The 19,864-nt window shown below is 41.4% G+C and overlaps 1 protein-coding gene across 1 annotated transcript; it reads left to right on the top strand.

Moving 5' to 3' along the window:
- Positions 1-23: 23 nt before the first annotated feature.
- Positions 24-16,965, top strand: LOC139611111 (uncharacterized). Its single transcript, XM_071465453.1, has 50 exons — positions 24-241; positions 1,826-1,971; positions 2,074-2,186; positions 2,289-2,428; positions 2,604-2,827; positions 2,934-3,040; positions 3,150-3,268; positions 3,418-3,553; positions 4,343-4,425; positions 4,537-4,656; positions 4,761-4,862; positions 4,941-5,099; positions 5,228-5,310; positions 5,578-5,722; positions 5,823-5,867; positions 5,977-6,144; positions 6,236-6,355; positions 6,481-6,591; positions 6,687-6,719; positions 6,864-7,001; positions 7,152-7,298; positions 7,382-7,516; positions 7,697-7,854; positions 7,971-8,115; positions 8,264-8,318; positions 8,479-8,545; positions 8,627-8,760; positions 8,839-8,882; positions 9,022-9,195; positions 9,354-9,508; positions 9,687-9,800; positions 9,914-10,029; positions 10,138-10,292; positions 10,375-10,580; positions 10,686-10,863; positions 10,948-11,172; positions 11,631-11,800; positions 11,894-11,964; positions 12,240-12,340; positions 12,449-12,568; positions 13,327-13,464; positions 13,554-13,708; positions 13,868-13,967; positions 14,122-14,357; positions 14,674-14,857; positions 15,038-15,286; positions 15,382-15,564; positions 15,747-15,806; positions 16,321-16,466; positions 16,563-16,965. The coding sequence occupies exons 1-50, from the start codon at positions 181-183 to the stop codon at positions 16,605-16,607; spliced, it is 6,519 nt and encodes a 2,172-aa protein (XP_071321554.1). The 5' UTR covers positions 24-180; the 3' UTR covers positions 16,608-16,965.
- The last annotated feature ends 2,899 nt before the right edge of the window (positions 16,966-19,864 follow it).

Genomic DNA, 19,864 nt, shown 5'->3' with positions numbered 1-19,864 from the left:
GGTGAACCAAAGAGGAGATGCTCAGAGGTCTGATAACTTGGAGCTAGAGCACATCACACATACACACACATACACACATACACACACACACACATCACAGTGCCAGGGGGGAGTTACTTAAATCTTAAATCTATTAGGATGTGTAGAAACACACCTTGAGGTGAATACAAAAAAGTAAAAATGGACAGAAGACAGAGAATTCTTCTGCAGCTGCTCAGCTTTGCTGCTCTTTTTGCTTGTGGTAAGTCACATTCTTTTTAATTACATTTTCAGTTTTTTTAGTGTGGTCTTTAAATTAGGAATTTGTGGTAACACCAACCATAGGGTGGTCAAAGCACAAACCTGGAAGCACTGACCCTGATTTTAGTTTTGGGATTCAAGACTCACTGAAGGAATGAGTAAGAGTGCATGAAGCACATGATGTGAAAACCTGGAATGGAAAAGGGGATTATGTGAATTTGAATCTTGGCTCATGAAATTTTTATATTTGGCATAAGAGTAATTCAAAAAAACAAACTGTGTCAGTCTTTTCCAACTGTGTAAATTGGGATTCTAAAAATGATATTTAATCCAACAGAGTTCAGAGGAATATATTCAAGCATGGATGTTACACTTTATTTATTTATTTACATTAACCATACAGTTAATAGTATGTTCATCAGAACAAAGAAATTGAAAAAATGTATCGTGCAAGAGACTTCTAAATCTTTTGTACTTTGCTGTTCAACTAATCTATGCTCCAACTTTCTGTAATGACATCTAATAAATCAACTGCTTAAACATCACACTTTAAAATGTGAAGAATATGTCTCTAGACACTTTACTTCCAGATTTTGTTTACTGTCTTAGGAAATACTTCTATAGCCTACTTAAGTGATTTAACTGGCAGAGGATTGTAGAATATTTTAATTACTAAAATATTTTGTATCAGATGACATCCAAGTCTTAAGAGTGTTGCGGTTTAATCTTAAAGGTACTGATAGCGGGTTTTCAGTGTTTGATCTGTGCATTGTTTCAGGTGAGGTGGTAAACTCTTGATTAGATCTTCAATTTTGCATCAGTGGAGGTGTTTCTTGTGGTCTTTCGACCCAGTGAGGATGTGTGCAAAACATGTGATTCTAGTGTCTGTGAAGCTGTTAAAGTCAAACATTACCCAAAGATTTGTATGAGGTGCTGAGATTTGATTGACATGGCTGGACTGTGGATCTGTCATGGGACTTTTATGACTGATGTGCATCCAAATGATTCACCAGTTTGAGAAATAACATTTTTTACAACATTCTCTAGTGGTTGAATTTTCAAACCACAAACATTTTCACTATATTAGCAGACCTAGATCAGCCATAGCTTTGGACAAAAGGGAAATTAGAACCCAAGAAAACTGAAATGTGTGGAGCTGCGCTGGAGCAAAAGAGAAGCAAGCACAACAACTGCATGAAGGTCTGAGGCTCCTGTCACTACAATTATACCCTCTTTATGGAATAAGACACACACATTAGGCACACAAGACAAAGTAAAGTTAGGTATTGAGGCTGTTATTTCTTCTAAAAGAAATGTATTGATCTGTATTTTTATATGAGAGTCACAGTTTTCATAGTCACCATCTAGTGTCCTTTAGGGGAACTGCAGCTTAGGGCAACAGAGATGAGTGCAACTTTTTAAACCTCCCGATAAGAAATCCTAATTTGCTGGTGAGGGAGGTAGGGCAAAACTGCCACCGTACCTCTGACCTTCTATAAATTTGTACATATGTGTTTTCTCACATATTTACTTTTGCTTGTTGTTCTTAAAAAAATACAAATCATGTGTTTGGTTGTATTTTCAGCCCACTGCCAGTGTCACCAAGGCTGGAGGGAGTATGACAACAAATGTTACTTCTTTTCAACTGATACAAAATCATGGGAGGAGGCTAATGCCTTTTGTTTGCAGCAGAGAAGCAACCTGATGAGCGTTCAGGACATACATGAGAGAGTGAGAAATACTAACACACACACACACACACAGCAAGATTTGATAAATGTTCTGTGTTCATTTCACGCACTGGGTTAATGTATTTTTGTGTGTTATTTCCAGCTGTGGGTGAGAACACAAATCAGCACAGAGATCTACTGGATCGGCCTGAATGACAAAGTCTCAGAAGGAGTTTGGGAGTGGAGTGATGGGAGTCCTTTTATACCATATATATCGTATGTAGTACTGTTAACACGCTCTGATATCGCTGATTCATTTAACCCAGAGTTGAATAAGGTTTTCCTTACTTTTTTCCCTCTCTCTCTCTGCTGTTTCAGATACTGGATGCAAGGCCAGCCTGATAACTGGGGCGATGAACCTGGGGAGGACTGTGGTCAGGTGGTAGGAAGCAGCTTTGGACAATGGAATGATGAAAACTGCAATGTTAAGAGGAAATACATCTGCAAGTACATCAACTGTAAGTCTGCCCACTAGCATCCATAGTGTTTTTGTTTTATTTCATTGCTGAATTGCATTTTGACTGACCCAGCCAAAGGATATCCTGATGTGCTCAGACCTTGCTACCTGACAGGACTAATGACACTTCACCCACAAATATATATATATATATAAATTTGGTTCTTGCTCCTCAGCCAATCCTAGCCCACAGTGTGACTTAGCCAACGGGTGGACGCAGGACGGCTCCAATTGCTACAAGCTAAAGACAGACACAAGGAAGAGCTGGAACGCAGCCAGACGTGACTGTGTGCAGGAGGGAGGAGACTTAGTGTCCATTGTCTCTGCAGCAGAGGAGCAGTACATCACGGGAACACTGGACTCAACACATTTTGACCTCTGGATTGGACTTTCCACACTGGTGAGAAGAAAACAGCATATATCTCACCTTCTCTATCTTCTCTATCTTTTACTATTGGATGTGAATATTTAGTACATCAATGTGAGGATGACCTTTGTTCCCTCAGAAATGCAACAAGATCTCATGTCAAGTTGAAGTGGGGAACAGCCAGTTTACCTGGTCTGATGCACAAGCCGCGGAGTACAGAAACTGGGCCAGTGGTGAACCTTCAGTGTAAGATATAATGCCATACACCTGTCATTTAAATTTCATGAATTCATAAATTCATAAATTTCATATTAATTTGTTCAATTATGATTTAAATATGTGTGTTCCCTGACAGTGACACACAGACAGGCACGTGTTCTGCAATCATCAAAGATGAGACAGAAGAATTTGGGAAATGGAGGTCCCATGTCTGCAGATATGAGCGTCCTTACATGTGTAAACGACCACTGAATAGTAAGATGGATTGTTTCACAAATACACAAATAAGACATTTCTTATTGCAGTTATTATATATTTACTGTCAATAGTACAATCGTGTTGTGGGGACTCTTTGCTTTTTCCATCTAACTTTTTCCTGCTATTCCTCCTTACCTCACCTCCAGCCATCTGCCCTGCTGGCTGGTTGAGCTTTGCTGGCAGCTGTTATTGGTTGGTCAGTAACATCAATCTCTTGACCACCTGGCATGAGGCCCTCACCAAATGCTCTGATTTGGGGGCCCACTTGCTGATTATAAACAGGTAGGGGTGCATGTTACTTTCAAAGCAAGACCATGCAACTTCTAAAAGTAGAAATAGCACAGTCTTCCTCTTACAAATGAAAACTCAAGTTTATGACCAACAAAACTCACCTTTGCTTAATTCAATACTCTTGGGGGTTTTGTAGCTGGATCCTCAGTTGGTCTGGTAGGAGCAACTTTTGGGGTCGTTATTAACTAACTTTGATTTTGACTGATATATATATATTTTTTGGTCATTTTTTTGGTCAACCTAAAACACAATAATGACATATTTATCACCTTATATTGTTGATACAGCAAACATTTTAACAAACAGGTGCGGACATGCAACTCTGAGCACCAACTCCTGAGAGGACCTCTATCTGCTAAATGCTCCTCTAACCACCACATGCGAACTTTGTCTGTTGCTGGGTAGGCAGAGCACAGTGGGTTTATGAGATCTTTTTCTTATAAAACAGCTACCTGCTGACTGGGAATCCAAAACAGAGCTAAAAGAGGCTAAAAGGCTCAGTAGCCAAGCAGGACTGCAGGGTTGCGTGACAATCATCTGTGGGTTTGTCATTATGAGCAACACCCTTAACACTACACGTAGTCATTTAATCTGTTGGTACACAATGATTAATGTTGCTTTACATATGAATTACACCTAACCTGAAACATGTTGGCTGTTTCCTGCTTGAGGTCCCATTCTGTTCACACTTAACAAGGTCATTTGATGACGGTGTCTTTAAAGCAGCTGATGCAAATGAAGCACAATTCAGTGTGTCATTGTACTGTTCTTCATTTGCAGTCAAGAAGAACAGTTCTTCATAAATGGGAACCTTCCAGACTTTCACCAAGTGGACATTCCTGACATCTGGATTGGCTTATCAGGTACGCTACAGACTGTATGATTTGATGCTTACTATGAAACAATGTTTTCTTAACAGTATGTTATTGTGAACATACCCTTTCTACTATTTTTCTGGTTTGTGTTGTTACCAGATATGGGCCAGGATGGAGATTTCAAATGGGTGGATAAATCTGCGGTTACTTTTTCTAACTATGGTCCTGGTTGGCCCCAAAACACTGAAGGTTCCTGGGACTGTGGACAGATCTTCACAGGTAGGACAAGCACGCTGCCATCCTCATCCTAAAGTTTCATATCTTTTTAGTTGAGGCTGGCATTGCAAGATGCCAACATCAGCTGAGCTCAAATTGTCTTCCAGGAAATTATGATGGCAAGTGGGAAACAACCAACTGCTTCAAGAGCCTTGGCTACATTTGTGAGATGACAGGGGGACAGAATACGAAACCGACTGCAGCTCCCGGTCAGTTGGATTAATAATCCATTTTTATGTGCTGTCTTATTAAAGGTGTGCTAATAACCTTTTAACGGTTTGCTTCAGATTCCCACTGTGACCCTGGATATCTGTTATATGGGGACTTCTGCTATCATTTTGAGACTGAGACAGTGAAAAACTGGCAAGATGCTGAGGCTCACTGTAGCAGTGAGCAGGGTCACCTGGCCAGCTTCCACTCACAGGAAGAACTGAGTTTCCTGACTGGTGAGCACTCCAGAGCACTCTAGTTCATCCATTATGCATAAATAATTACTATATTGAGGAATGATATGAATGCAAATATACTGTGTGAAAGGTAAAGTAACTCACTGTTCTTGTTCTTTTTTCTGCAGCTCACATGCCAGCAGAGGCGTGGGTGGGTCTGAATGATATCAATGTTGAAAACCAATTTGTATACACCGATGGAACTCCTGCAGTAAGTGATGAAGCCAGAAATAATATCAGCCAGTTTAACACCAAGAAATTAACTCCTGATTCCTTTTGTCACACAGTACAAATGTCTCAAAATGTGTCTTAAACATCTCCATAATCACAAATATTTGAAATTCTTGGGATTCTTGGGAAGATCTTGTTCTTTCCTCGATGTTTCTTTATAAGAAATGTGCTTTGGTTCGACTGTGAAACTGCCCATGATAAAGCATAAAACATGTCAGCCTGAGCTGTTTTATTCTGTGGATCTCAGGACGTGCTTCCGTGGGGGCCCAACCAGCCAGATAACTGGCAGAATAATGAGGACTGTGTGCACCTCAGAGGGATGAACCACCATGAGCCTGGGAAACTCAATGATGATTTCTGCACTGCCACAAAGGAATACATCTGCAAAAAAGGTCTGGTACTCTCACTTGTCACCTTTAATGTTTTATTCATGGGCCTCCTGTTTCATTCATACAGTATTTTGTAGTTATTGTTTGTCTTGTCTCTCCATAGCCAAGGGACAAGGACCTCCTCCACAGCCCCCAACATCTGGACCAGGTTAACCGGATACTACACTGATCATAACACTTTATGCATGATCTGAAACAGATTATATGTGTGTATTTATCTAGATGGGTGCACATATTGTGTGTTGTATTCGTTACAGGATGGAATCAGAAATGTGGTTCTTGGATGGCTGACCCTTTTAACGACTACTGTTACCTGTTTAACTACCTGTCGATGAGGACGTGGGCAGAGGCTCGAGCTGACTGTGTCAACCAGGGGGGAGACCTCCTCAGTATCACTGATCCCTTTGAACAGGCCTTTATACAGGGTATGATATGCTAATGATAGCTAATCTCTCTCTTTTTAGTCTGTTAAAATAACTTGATTCTCTTTCATTTGTGTTTTGTTGTTTCCTCCAGGTGTGATCCAGACGAGTCCCACAGGGATCTCTCTGTGGATGGGTGGTCATGACTCCGTCACTGAAGGTGGCTGGGAGTGGACAGATGGCTCTCCTTTCAGATACATTCGCTGGAGTGCAGGTTAATGTAAACCCAAATATATTCTGCACGATATCTGTGAGAATGCATCCAGAATCAGTACATATAAGGATTATTGTCCTGCAAAGCAACTGCATTCCCTTCCTTGGCCTCGTCTTTCTTCACAGGTAACCCAGACAACCATTTTGGTGAAGACTGCCTGTCTATATATATTAACGGCGGTTATTGGAATGATGACAACTGTGAGTACAAAAGAGGATACGTCTGCGAGAGGAGAGGTGAGATTTGTTGCTCGATATTGTTGTTGACACCATGGCCGTATTCAGAGTGTTGATGCATCTTGTTTACACCGTACTCATGTTTCCTCTTTCAGGAAACACACCTGAGCCTCCTCCACCTCATGATGGTAGTGAAACCTCACTATTTGACATTGTTTCCTTCATTGTGACATATATAACAACAGTTATATATGTTATGATCAGTTACGTTTGCACTACAAGATGAATTAAAACAGATTCATTTCACATCAAGTAAATATTTCCTGCTGCAGGTTTCATGACGGCACTGGTGTGCCAGGGCTCCTCTGCTGTGCTTCACTGTCCACATGAAAGTGTAATTAACATCCAGTCTGCTTTCTACGGACGAAAGAGTGATGACATCTGTCCACACCTGGATGGATCAGGAGGAGGTGCTGTACATTAGAGGATTCAAATGGATTAACAGCTGCTCTTTTGATAGTCATCTGCCACTACCTGTCTGACTGGTTCGTGTAAATCATATCAGACGAATAAGTAAATATTGTCATATGCTTAACTGAGAGATCATCTCTGTCCTGTAGGAAGCTGCACAGTGGAAGGCATCCTTCCTTCCTATAGAAAGGCCTGTGACAACCGACGCTTCTGCTTTGTGTATGCTCATACGGACCATGACCCCTGTCCAACTGTTTCCAAATATCTTGAGATCATCTACAGTTGTGACCAAAAAGGTAGGTTCTTCTTCTTCTTCCCTTAGAGATCTCTTGAATTGGTAAAGTCATTTAATATTGTTTTGTGATATGGCTGCTCTCAGTGTGTCTGCACGGCCTGGGTGTTGAGGATGGAAACATCACAAACTCCCAGCTCTCTGCTTCCTCCTCCACTGGTCTCTTCACTCCGGACAAAGCCCGTTTGAATGGAAATTCCTGCTGGATGCCTTCAGGAAACCGTACGTAACAACCCAGCGGTCACATATATAAAACAATATTTTAATTCATGATTAAAGGTGAATATAGACTTCTGATTTTTGGCACAAATTACTTCCATCTTTATGCTGTTTTGTCAAAAAATGTGATGAACCATTGTCTTCACATTAACCTTATCCTATATTTCATCTCCCGTCTTCCAGCAACCTCAAGCTGGATCCAGGTGAACCTGGGCCAGACCAGAAAAGTAACAGGGATAGTAATCCAGGGTTGTCCTCAAAATGACCACTGGGTCACTAAATTTAAGATCCAGCACAGTATGGACGGAACAACCTGGACTGATTACACAGCTGATGGGGAAGTGAGTAGGCAGAGACTACTGCTAACATCAACCCTGAATATTGCCAAATGCTCAAGTCAAAGCCAAAGTGTGAAAGTGGAAAACAGGCTCTCATTCTGGATTTCCCTGATTTCCAGTTCCTCCCAGGTTCAGTAGACAGAGACACTCCTGAAACTCAGCTGCTGGGTACGCCTGTGTCAGCTCAGCACGTCCGCATCCTCCCGCTGGAGTACAGTGGTCAAGCAGGCCTTCGATTTGACGTCTTAGGATGCAGCCCTGACTGTAAGAAAACTACTTCAGTGGTGTTACAAATCAACCTCCAAAGTCCAAAAAATCACAGTTTATTACTGTAAAACATCTGCTGTGATACTGTCCTGTGCTTTCACATGTAAACACTGATGGCCAATAATGAAAAATTGTGGTTCAACAGATGCGATTACATGCGCTAACAAGTCCAACTTCAACTTTGCCAATGACCAAATGACGTGAGTAAAACCTGGAGTAATATTTCTACACGATGCACCAATGTACTGCTTATTATTTGTTACATTTGCAAACTGGTTTGTGTCATAATGTTACTTTTGTGATATTTCCATTCACTACATGAATTACAGTCTGATGATATGAGTCTCATGTCTCTTTCAGTGTCCACTGTCCAGCAGGCTGTGCCAGAGCTAATTACAATGTGTATGGCACTTCGGTATATCGTGGGGTAGGTGACTTTACTGTCTAATCAGTATCACAACCCTATTAAAAAAAAAAAACTAACACATAATTCTCTCATACATAACAGGACTCAAACATTTGCGCAGCAGCTATCCATGATGGAGTGATACTAAATGAAATTGGGGGAGACTGCACTTTGTTGAAAGCTGCAGGACAGGACTTCTATGCCGGCTCTACCAGGAATGGCATCACCTCGAGACAGTAAGCGGCTGAGTTTTCTAATTCTCTTTTTAATCTTGTGTTGTGACCAATTCAGTAACAACTCATTCATTTCTACAGATATGATGGAAACTATCCTGTATCCTACACTTTTGCAGATGGGGGTGAGTTGACATGTATTCATCATCCTTTAAATTAATCTCTTTCCTCTAAGCAGACACCATTTATAAATTAAACATGAGTTTTTATTTGTCTTTTATTTGTTTTTTATTTCTCTATTTTTCTTGTACTTTGCTCCTGCAGAGCTGAGGTGTTCAGGGCCTGACTGGTATGAATTTGGAGAGTTCTGCTACAAACCTTTTGGAGACAAAAAGACATGGCATGATGCCCAGGACAGCTGCAGGAGTGTGGGTGCTGAACTCGTGTCCATCCTCTCAATGACGGAGCAGAGCTGGCTGGAAAGCTACTTGTACATGGGTATGGATCTAGAATAATAAAAGAAAGGAGAAGGAAAGGTTTAGGAAATACTTAAATCAGTCAGTTTTGAAGGTACCTGAGTCATGTTTTCATTACTGGATTTTTGATGGCATATATGAATTGAATATATTTTTTTTGGGTGGGGCTCTCCTTTACAGCCACCAGTGATGTGTGGACCGGTCTGAATGATCTGTTCATACCTGGTATGTTCTCCTGGTCTGACGAACACATAGTGACCTTCACCTACTGGGCTCCAGGAGAACCCAACAACCACGACGGGTTCAGTGAAGACTGTGTTGAGATGTTACACCAGGTGAGATGGATAAAAAATAGTCTTAAACACCAGTAAAATCCATTTTACACTACAGCTATATTTGCTAAAACTCGAACTAAATCTACCTGCCATGAAAAAAAGAAAACAAGCTGCCCACATTATTCATTCTTTGCAGAGAATTGAGGTCATTTATTGGTTAATTTCATCTTTGTTCCAGACTGGCCGATGGAATGATGTGTCCTGTACAGAGCTCAATACCTACATATGCAAAGCACCCAAAGCACATTACCCATTACCCTCTGTAAAACCCACCACTTACGGATGTCCTCAGGTACCACATATTTTTAAATTTCCTGTTTTCTTTTTTAACGTAGTTTTAATGGTCATTTAGAGAGCGCTACAGTGCATGTTGTGTGCATGGCTCATGTCTCTAAATCGTGTCAGGGATGGGATGCATACGGCTACTCCTGCTACTGGATGGAGGAGACTGCCAGGAGCTGGTCCGATGCTAAGGCCTTCTGTAAAGAGCAGGACGGCTTCCTGCTGCACATCGGAGACATGTGAGTCAAGTTTTTCAAATAGTGGAGATGTGTGAGAAAATCATCCGTAGATTTTTGTGCTACACTGACAGATTTCCAGTAAACCATCTCCTCTGCGTTTCCCTGCAGTTATGAGCAGTCACATTTTACAGTGGCGCTGGCAGGAAAGACCGGTCTGTGGTGGATTGGCCTGCGTGCTCACGGAGGGGCAACTGGAGGGGTGGACTACATCTGGGACAACGGCTCGCCTCTCAGCTTCACTCACTGGGACAGAGATCAGCCAGGTACACGCCTAGCACGATTCCTCACGGAACAGAAGAATACATACACAGTGGAAAAACACTGATGTCCACTTTTTGTGTCTAGATAGCGGTGATGGTACTTGTGTCGCTATGACAACGGGTCAGGTCGGTGGTTTCTGGGATGACAAGCAGTGCTTAGAGAAATACGCCTTCATCTGTGAGAAATTCAGGCCTGACATCACCCCACCCACCAAACCCCCGACCCCTCCTCCTGCACAGGGCTGTGCTAGCGGCTGGACGGCCCTGCCTCACTTCAGGAACTGTTACAAGGTACAAGGCAGTGAATTAAACAGCTATAAAACCGTGAGTCTCTGCAGGGTCCATTAGGTCAGTGGTCAGTTTTCCCCTGCTGATTTATTGACTGATTTATTGCAGCTCTTCCACAAAGTGGACTGGTCGATGAAGAAGAGCTGGGAAGGAGCAAATGAGGACTGTGTGGCCAGAGGAGCAAACCTGGTCAGCATCCACAATCAGGAGGAGGAGGAGTTCCTGTCTCTGTACAGCAAAGGCAGCAGCAAGTGGATCGGCCTCAAGCACAACCCCACAGAGGGAGGTGGGTATCGTGTGTGTTTTATGGAGTGAAAACCCTGGTGGAAGCTTTAAAAAAAAACCTCTGACAATTATTCCGATGTCCTAGGTTATTCTTGGAGTGATGGAACGCCTCTGTCCCACACCAACTGGGGTCAGGGGGAACCGAACAACCATGAGGGCCGCGAGGAGTGTGTAGAGATGGTGAGCAGCACCAACGGGACCTACTCCTGGTGGAACGATCTTAACTGTGATGCTCATCAGGACTGGATATGCATGATCACTAAAGGAAAGAACCCCATCGAGCCTCCAGTGCCCCCACCTCCTGTCCCAGGTAAACTGTCCCCACAATGCACTTGTCCTCCCTGCACAGAGAAGACAAGTCATGTTTTTGTTATTCTAAAGCCAGAGCTATTTTGAACTTTAATTTAGAGCTGAGGTAGCAGAGATTCCTGAAGGCAGCTTGCATAAAATCCTGGACATTTGAAAGTGTGAAATCTTACCAGAATGTCCTGCAGGCATTCTTGTGATTTTTTTTATAATTATATAAAAAAAAGAACAATTAATCAATTAATAGATTAATCAATTATTAGTAGCAGCTCTACTTCTAAGTTACTCCCACACTTGTCAGATACTTGCTGTACGTAAGATACCTCACATATGAAAAAAGTGCTACTATGTCGATTAGGCGTTTTGCAGTTGTCATAGAGATTGCATCACCCCCTGAGTGAGATAGTAATATAAAATTTTGAGCCAACGGTATCATCACTTTTCTCTTGTGTCGACCCTCAGCTCCCGACTGCGGAACCAACGCCGGCTGGAGGAAGAATAACAACATCTGTTACTACTACAATGACACTGACATCGTGGACTTCCACACGGCAATGACCCGCTGCTACGCTGAGAAGGCCTCACTTGTCTCCATCCTCAACAAAGACGAACAGGCATACGTTAACAGCATGGTATGTCTTTTTTTTAAAAACATTTTTCAGAGAAAATAAACAGTAAAATATTTTGTAAGTAAAAGTTGAATATGATTTTTTTCTTTCCTCCAGGTGGGGACAGGGCAGGTTTCTGCAGCCTGGTTAGGAATGAGGATGTTTGGCATTGCGAGTGGACAGTACATGTATGTAAAGACAATTTACTCTTTTCAGCAAATTAACAGGGGTGTGAGGACAGTTCACAGCTGGAAAATCTATATTCAGATAGAACCGATTTGGATGAACACACATTTAATTCTAATTCATACAAGCTTCAAATGTGCCTCTTCTAAGTAAAGTTAAAATGTATGATTATGTGAATACCACAATGTGAGTTCTGCTCCAGAGAGGATTTTTTTTTTTTTTTTGATATGTGCACACAAAACGTCAGTGCCAAAATTTCTCTGTCTTATCTGCACAGGTGGCTGGACCATTCCCCTGTGACATACACTCACTGGGGGCCAGGTGAGCCCAACAATGCCAACGGGGAGGAACAGTGTGTTCAGATGAATAGACACCAAGGTACTGAACCCCCATTCACTGGACACTCAGGGCCATGTAGATCTGCATATTTACTGTGCATGTTTACTGAGCACTGGTGATATTTACACTGAACTCTGGTTTGATAAGGTGGATGGAACGATGCCAACTGTGGCCGAGCGGCAGCAGGTTATGTCTGCAAGAAGTTCCCCGGAGATGTTCACACCCCTCCTCCACCCACACAGCCGTGGGAGGGCAACTGCCCTGAAGGTAACATGCACGTTTTAAATATAAATATAAAACATGCTAAATTCTTAATTTATTAAAACATGTAGGTTTTATGTAGATAGATGCGGAAAACATATTTTAGAGAATACATCTGGCGATATACGCTATTTTCTTGTTGTTGATTAATGTGATGAAAAGACAAAAATGAATGAATGAATCCTGTATTGTCCTGACAGAGCTTATTCCTCTGTGCCATAGAGCCTCGTTGTCGTTGAACAGTCAGTAAAAACACATCAGCGAGCCACACTGTTGCACTGAGTGATGTGTCTCTTCATTAGGATGCACAGTTATTTGAATAAAATTAAAAGTAAAAGTCTATATTCATGACCTATTTTTACAGATTTACGTCTTCAGCAGGGACAAATGAGCTCAGGGTTGATGACAGCGGAACATTTGATATATTGTAAAGCTAGTAGCTTTATTTATTCAGATTTTCTTTCTGTAAAGAGGAGCTAGGGTTGGGAAATGTAGAAATATATACAAGGAGACAATAGTAAGTAACTGATTTTCCAAAAAATGTACCATATTACAATATATACCATAACAGAGGCTTTTATCGTGATCATCCACCCCTAAGTCATAGGACGCTCTTTTATTTGGAGCAGCCAACCTTACACAAATGCATGTGTATAGGAGCCAAGCTGTACCTGTAATATGGCTTTTGAGTGTTACCCGGGGGCATCCTTGAAATATGATGCAATCTGTTTCCCGTCCTTCCTTCTTGCCTTCCTTCCCTGCAGGTTGGATGCGTTTCAAGGATAAGTGCTTCATGTTCAAAGGGAAGAAAAATGATATTAAAGCCAACTGGTCTTATGCTCGGAGTTGGTGCAAAGACCAAGGAGGGGAGCTGGCGATTATTGATGACCAATATGAGAATGGTAAGCTCAGCAGATAACAGAATGAAGAATCCATCAGTCCTGTGGCTCCAGTTCAGAGTATTGTGATCCTCTCCTCTCCTCTTCTCTAGACTTTGTGTCCAGTTACCTGAGGGACCTGGAGCTCCCCACGTGGATCGGCCTGTCAGATCTTTTGGCTGAGAATCAGTACGCCTGGAGTGATGGGGTCAGCCCAGTGCTGTACACCAACTGGAATGACAAGGAGCCCAACAATGCAGGAGGAGTGGTGAGGATACTTTACTTATACTACAGAGTTTTTTTTATAACAAGTGGAGCAAGGCAGGTGGGGAATACTGTGACGCTTAGGTAGGACTAAAATCTGCACACTGTGCTTGAAAAGGACACATTTACAGTTAGCTTTAAGCTTTCTTGTCATCCTCAACAGGAACACTGTGTGGCAATGACTCACAGCCCTCTGGTGAGTGGCAGGTGGAACGATGACGCCTGTCATAAGGATCATAGCTTCGTCTGCTACAGGAAGAAATGTCAGTAAACACGCCAGTGGTCATTGCTCCTGCTCAAATAACAAGAAATTCCTTTTTAAGTAGCGGAAATTACAGGAAACATATCAAACAAATAGCAGCTAAATCCCTGTGTAGGCCTGACTTAAAGATATTTCTCCATCTCCCTCCACATCAGCGAGCAGCATCAACCCTCCACCCCCAACACAGAGCCCCTGCCCAGATGACTACATCTCCTGGTACCAGAACTGCTACAAGCTGGTGGAGGAGCCGGCGACCTGGGACGCGGCTCAGACGGCCTGCAGCCAGCAGGGAGGCAACCTGGCCAGCATCGACATGAGCTACGACCAGGCCTTCGTTGCAGGAGTGGTGCTGCAGGGCAGAGCTGACGCCTGGATTGGACTCAAGCGCAAGGTGCTGTCAGGAGGAAATGCAGGAAATAGTCAAGCTGAACTACCTACAAATGAAAAAAGACATTAAAGCCCCATGAAACTTAATTTCAAATCAACATTATTTATAACCACAAAAGCATTTCTTTGCGCTTCAAGCATCACAAATGACACAACAGTTACCTCCTTTGTTTTGGGGCAGAAATGTTGAAGAGGAATTCTGTAGTTGATTCTACCAAAACCATCAGTATGGACAGATGTCATAGGGGAAATTCATAGCAATAGGAATATTGATAGGAATTTAGTGAACCTCTCCAAGCTCATGTTGTCTTGTATCGCAGGATGACGGCTCCTACGCGTGGACAGATGGCTGGCCAGTGTTTTTCACTCAGTGGGGACCAGGAGAGCCGAGCAACATCAAGGACGAGGGCTGCGTGAGTATGCACGCTTCACGTGTGTTCCACGGGACCTGGAACGACACCAAGTGTGACCAGGCAAAACACTACATCTGCAAGATCTCCTCAGGTACAACTCAGACTGAACTGACCTTTGCTTTTTCCTCCATTTTCCGCCTGACTAGTTTTTTTTCCAGTCGTTGTATTTGACCCATAATTATCCATTATGTTATACAAAAAAAGGCTTTAATTACAGCTCCAGTCTAAAGCTCGAAGTGCTGTTGATTATGTAACTTTTATCATCTCACAGAGAAACCACCGCCGACTCCCGCCCCCGGTGATGGGAAGTGTCTGCCTTTCTGGGTCCCCTATGGCCGCTACTGCTACTACGTGTACAACGGTCAGCAGGGCTTCTCCTGGCCGGACTCCCGACACTACTGCCAGTCGGTCAAGGGAGAGCTGGTGTCCATCCACAGCAGAGCGGAGGTGGAGTTCATCAGGAACCTCAACTACACCAAACATCACAACATCTGGATCGGACTCACCAGGGACCGCAACTGTGAGTGTAGAACAGTGTTGTTTCGTGGACGATGACTTGAAAGCAGCCTTGATTGGCCATACATGCCGGAACCTTGTGTGTTTGTTTTTTTTCAGTTGGCTGGGGCTGGACAGATAAGACGTCTCTGGGCTTCCTGAACTGGGCGCCCAATGAGCCCAATTCAGCCTTCCACCCTGGAGACGTGGCTGAGGAGAACTGCGTGGAGATGTATAATGATGGACGCTGGAATGACAACAACTGCCTGCAGAAGAGAGGTTTTGCCTGCCGCCACCGCCAGTGTAAGGATTAAAAAAAAAGTTTTTATATTCTGATGAAATACAAGAGGCTGTGGGTTCATTTCAGCAGCTTTCATGTTGATTTTCAGATCTCTGACTAAATAATAAAGTGTAGTGTAAAAGATTTTAACTGGGATATGATAATCAGCAGACTAACAGCTTCTTCTTGTCAAACACTCTTTCAGACTATACAACAGACGATGGCGGTAACCCTATTTTCCCCACAGATGGTCCAGGTGTCAACCGTAAGTGTGATTACGTGCCAAACACAATCCTTACACACTCACAGTCTTGATCACACCAGGTGGTGGGCAAGTGTGTCCCATGTCAGAGAAAATACCAACACAGTTCACTTTATTTTTTCACCTGAGCTCAAAAGTGTCATGTATTTTGATTTGTGGGAGTGACAGGATGATGATGATGATGATGATGATGATGATGATGCTTGCAGTCTGCAACGGATCCTCAGTGACCATATGATTGCAAAACTATGACATTCCCATCAACCTCAGCTTCACTTTGTGTTTGGTGAAAACGTTAGCATGCTAACATGGCAAACTAATATGGTGAACATGGAAACTATACCTGCTAAACATCAGCATCTTAGCATTGTCATCATCAGCCTTTAGCTCAAATACCTACAATCATAGTTATTACTTTGATTAGTTATTTTATATTCTTCTACTTTTTTCTAATGTGTGCAGCTGCTTGTCAGCCAGAGCAGATGTACGTCTAATGACGTGTGTGTCTTCTGTGCAGATGGAGGGATAATAGCTGGTGCCGTCATCGCAGCCATTGTGGTTTTCTCCTTGATAGCCGGACTGCTGTACTTTGTGTTCGGTGTCCGGGGTTATAAACTGAGCAGCTTGAGCCTGCCAACAAGAACAACCAGTAACATTGATGTGGTAAGTCACTGATCAGCCTTTCACAGTTACTCACAGACAGATGGTTCAGTTTCTATGGGATTGTTAATGCTATGTTGTGTCATCCCTCTATTGCAGCCTGCTTTCAACAACCCCAACTTCGGAGGAGAATCAGACACATAAACCAGCAAGTTTTGTACAGTACATCAATTTTTTAAAAACAAATCAGTAATAATGTAGTTAGGTCTCCAAAGTTTTATAAGATTCAACAGTTGTATATATTGTAATACACCAATAACAATGGTGTAATAAACTAGAAAACATTTCCATGGGTTGCACTTACGTTTAAAGTGCCATAGTTTTTTTTTTTTTTTTTAATAGTTAAACAATAATTGTGATACATAAACAGAGTAATTCAGAAATGTTACTGGTACATGTACTTCTCTGTATGTGCTATCTAGCAACTTCTACCACCAAATATGAAATTGTGTTATTCTTGTTTTCTTTGAGAAAAATAAGAGTAAATGAAAAATGAAGTCATTTCCAGTGTTTATTCATCTGTGTACACTGCAACACAAATTCTTGACATATTTCACAAAAAAGAAAAAAAAAGCATCCTTCAAAAACCTTTCTCAACATTTTTCCAGTAAGTTATTATTTGGACAAGAAGTGTAAACCTGTTTAAAGAGTAATTCATAAACAAAGCACCAACAACCAATGATAAAGAAAATAAAGACAAGACCCAGAAACATTTAAAAAGAAACAAAGAAAAAAGAAAAAAAAAAAAGGATGAAATCACATTGTTTATGAGTGTCAAATGCTGATTTTTTTTACTCCTTACTTAAAAAATATCACTTTATCATCAACATGAGAAAATAATTTGAGGAACACTTTGTGGTCCTTGTTCAGCCCTTTAATATGAAATTGCAGAGACACACCAACTGAATTAACAAGCCAAAAAATCTCACAACCCAATGGCACTCATTTCAAAAGAGGCGCTAATCTAAACCAATGTTTTTCTCAATTCACTATTTCAATTATACTGATTATTTCTGTATCCCCCAGTGTATCAATAACTACGTCGACAACTCACTTAAATTTTGAGCCAACACAACTCATGCTTTATTGCTTAGAATCAAATATACAATGAACAAGAGTAAAGATTAGCACAGTCCCGTCGGTCTGATGTTCTACTGTTCAACAGCGCGCTGAAATGAACAACAAATACTCTTTTTTTTTTTCTTTTCTTTTTTTTTTTTTTTTTTAATAAGCTACAGTTGGCCATTTATTCTACTCCCACAAATTTAGGAAACATTTGCAACTCAACTAAAATGCGGGAAATATGTAGGAAAGCAGCTTACTGGTGCAAAAACAAATGAAGGGAACACTACTGTTTCAGTTCAATGGTTGTGGTCGTCCCACTATACTCAAAAGGTAACTCCGACTGGCCAATGTGAACAACAAAATCCATCACAATACATACGGACATTATTACATGATTACATTATTCCCTCTTTTTGAATTCTATTCTATGAACCGACATGCCCACATGTACTTTGAAAGTGTTAGCGGTCGCTGTAATCATTCCCTCTGTGCATACTGACTGCAAAGAGAAGCCTTCCTAAAGCAGGTTTAATATGAAAAGCAATGGCGGACAAAATCCACACTAAAGGTTCAGTTGTCAGGTGTGCAGTTTTAAAATTTGCAGTCTTTTTAGCAAAAAAAAAAAAAAATTCCCTAAATGTTCTGCCGTGTCTCAGCAACATGTAAAAACACAAATCAGGATTTTGGTATTTTGCTCTAACTTAAAAAAAGACCCTCCTCGGTTTGTTGGACTCATAATAACTTTGGAATTCACTTCTACACAGAGCAACGGCTGAAGAGTTTGTCTGGCATCACCTGCATCGCTTTAGATTGGGATCTGTTCACAGCCGGTGTGGACACGAGGAATAATGTTTTAAGACAAACGTGAAAAAAAAAAGAAAAAAGAAAAAAAGTGAACCTATCCTTTAGGAAGGATGCTTGTATAATTTTCATTGGAAGGTGGGCACGAGTAGCAAGATGTTGAGAATAAAATCAAGTCAGCTTTGGACAGACAGACTAGTCACCATTAGTCAGTCAGCAACAGTAATACAGCCATTAACCATAATACATAAACCATTTCACATAAGAAATGCGAGTCACCAGTCTGTCACGTCTCAGCACTTTCCCACCATCAGTCACTCCGACATGAACAAGAAGCAAACAAACTTCTAGGAGCAGAAAGGTAAGACCTAAAAAACAATGGTTCATTAAATGCCCTAAAATAAAAACCTTCCCTGCTCTGCTTTGTCATCTGATTTTTCACATGTGGAATTTAATTTCAATGTGTCCTGATTTGTCTTTGTCTCAGTCATCTATACAGAATTCAACCTACATACAACATGTATTCTGTTGGGAGAACAAACAAATGCCTCATTAACACATTTTTTTGTTTATCCTTATTCATAATGAACGTCATTATTGCACAAGAAACATGATAGATGCCAACAATCCATCAGCTACAATGAATAACTTGAATGTTGATTTAATATTACACTCTGGTATTTCTGCAACAAGCTTCATCAATTTTTGGCTGCAATACTTTGCCCATATTTGACTTATCTCCACTTCCTAAAAGGTCGAGATGAGACCACATCACCAGTAGAAATGTGACACCATTCTCATGGGTTATCCTGACATGATTTGTGGGAGAAGAAATGCTGACGTTAAAAAAACCAATCAAACCAATATTTCCGACTCAAACAGGGAAACTTAAACCTCTTTTTAAAAGAAATGAAATAAAATTAGTGGCTGAAATTGTGAAGTGTTAGTCTAAAAATGATATTTTTGAACAAAGATTTTAAGTGCCCTTAGTTTTACCAGATCATTTCATTCAGGTCCAGTCATTACTGCCTGATCAGAAGTCAAATTTATGGTAACAAAGTTGTGACAATAAGAGTAATAAATAAGATCTGTGTCAGTGCTTGCACCAACCACCACCACCACCACCCAATGGCACTTCTGGTTATATCAAACGCACCTCCATCCAGACCTTCATGTAAGGTCACTATTAAAGCCCTGATTTGCAAATAATTCCATGACATCAGCTGAGAGAGGAACAATGAGAAAATGTTAAACCTTCCAAGACATGAAACATGGGATTAACACCAAATGTAGCCTCTGTGTCTGTGTGTGTGTGTGTGTGTGTGTGTGTGTGTGTGTGTGTGTGTCTGTGTGTGTGTGTGTGTGTGTTTTAAAGTGCCAGAGAAAAGGAGAGAGAGAAAGACACCATAGTGAAGATGAGAGAAAAGAATAAATAACAAGTGCAATGATCAGTGTGGTATCCTCGCTGCGGAAATTCCAAATTTAACCTTAAAAACGAACATGAGATGACATCTGTGTTTGCCTCTCTGAAGAGA

This window comes from Trachinotus anak, unplaced genomic scaffold (genome assembly GCF_046630095.1).
Source record: "Trachinotus anak isolate AG129_WGS33_773 ecotype Australia unplaced genomic scaffold, CSIRO_AGI_Tana_v1 ptg000028l, whole genome shotgun sequence".
Lineage (NCBI taxonomy): Eukaryota > Metazoa > Chordata > Actinopteri > Carangiformes > Carangidae > Trachinotus > Trachinotus anak.
The sequence above is the reverse complement of the archived record's forward strand: the minus strand, read 5'-3'. Positions and strand labels throughout refer to the sequence as shown.

What these genes read in the sequence shown, in the direction of transcription:
- LOC139611111 (XM_071465453.1), top strand. Translation starts at nt 181, where the DNA reads ATGGACAGAAGACAGAGAATTCTTCTGCAGCTGCTCAGCTTTGCTGCT. An exon ending in GGATTGGACTTTCCACACTG is followed by an intron (nt 2,828 to 2,933) that starts GTGAGAAGAAAA and finishes TTGTTCCCTCAG; the next exon opens with AAATGCAACAAGATCTCATG. An exon ending in CTTAGGATGCAGCCCTGACT is followed by an intron (nt 8,116 to 8,263) that starts GTAAGAAAACTA and finishes GTGGTTCAACAG; the next exon opens with ATGCGATTACATGCGCTAAC.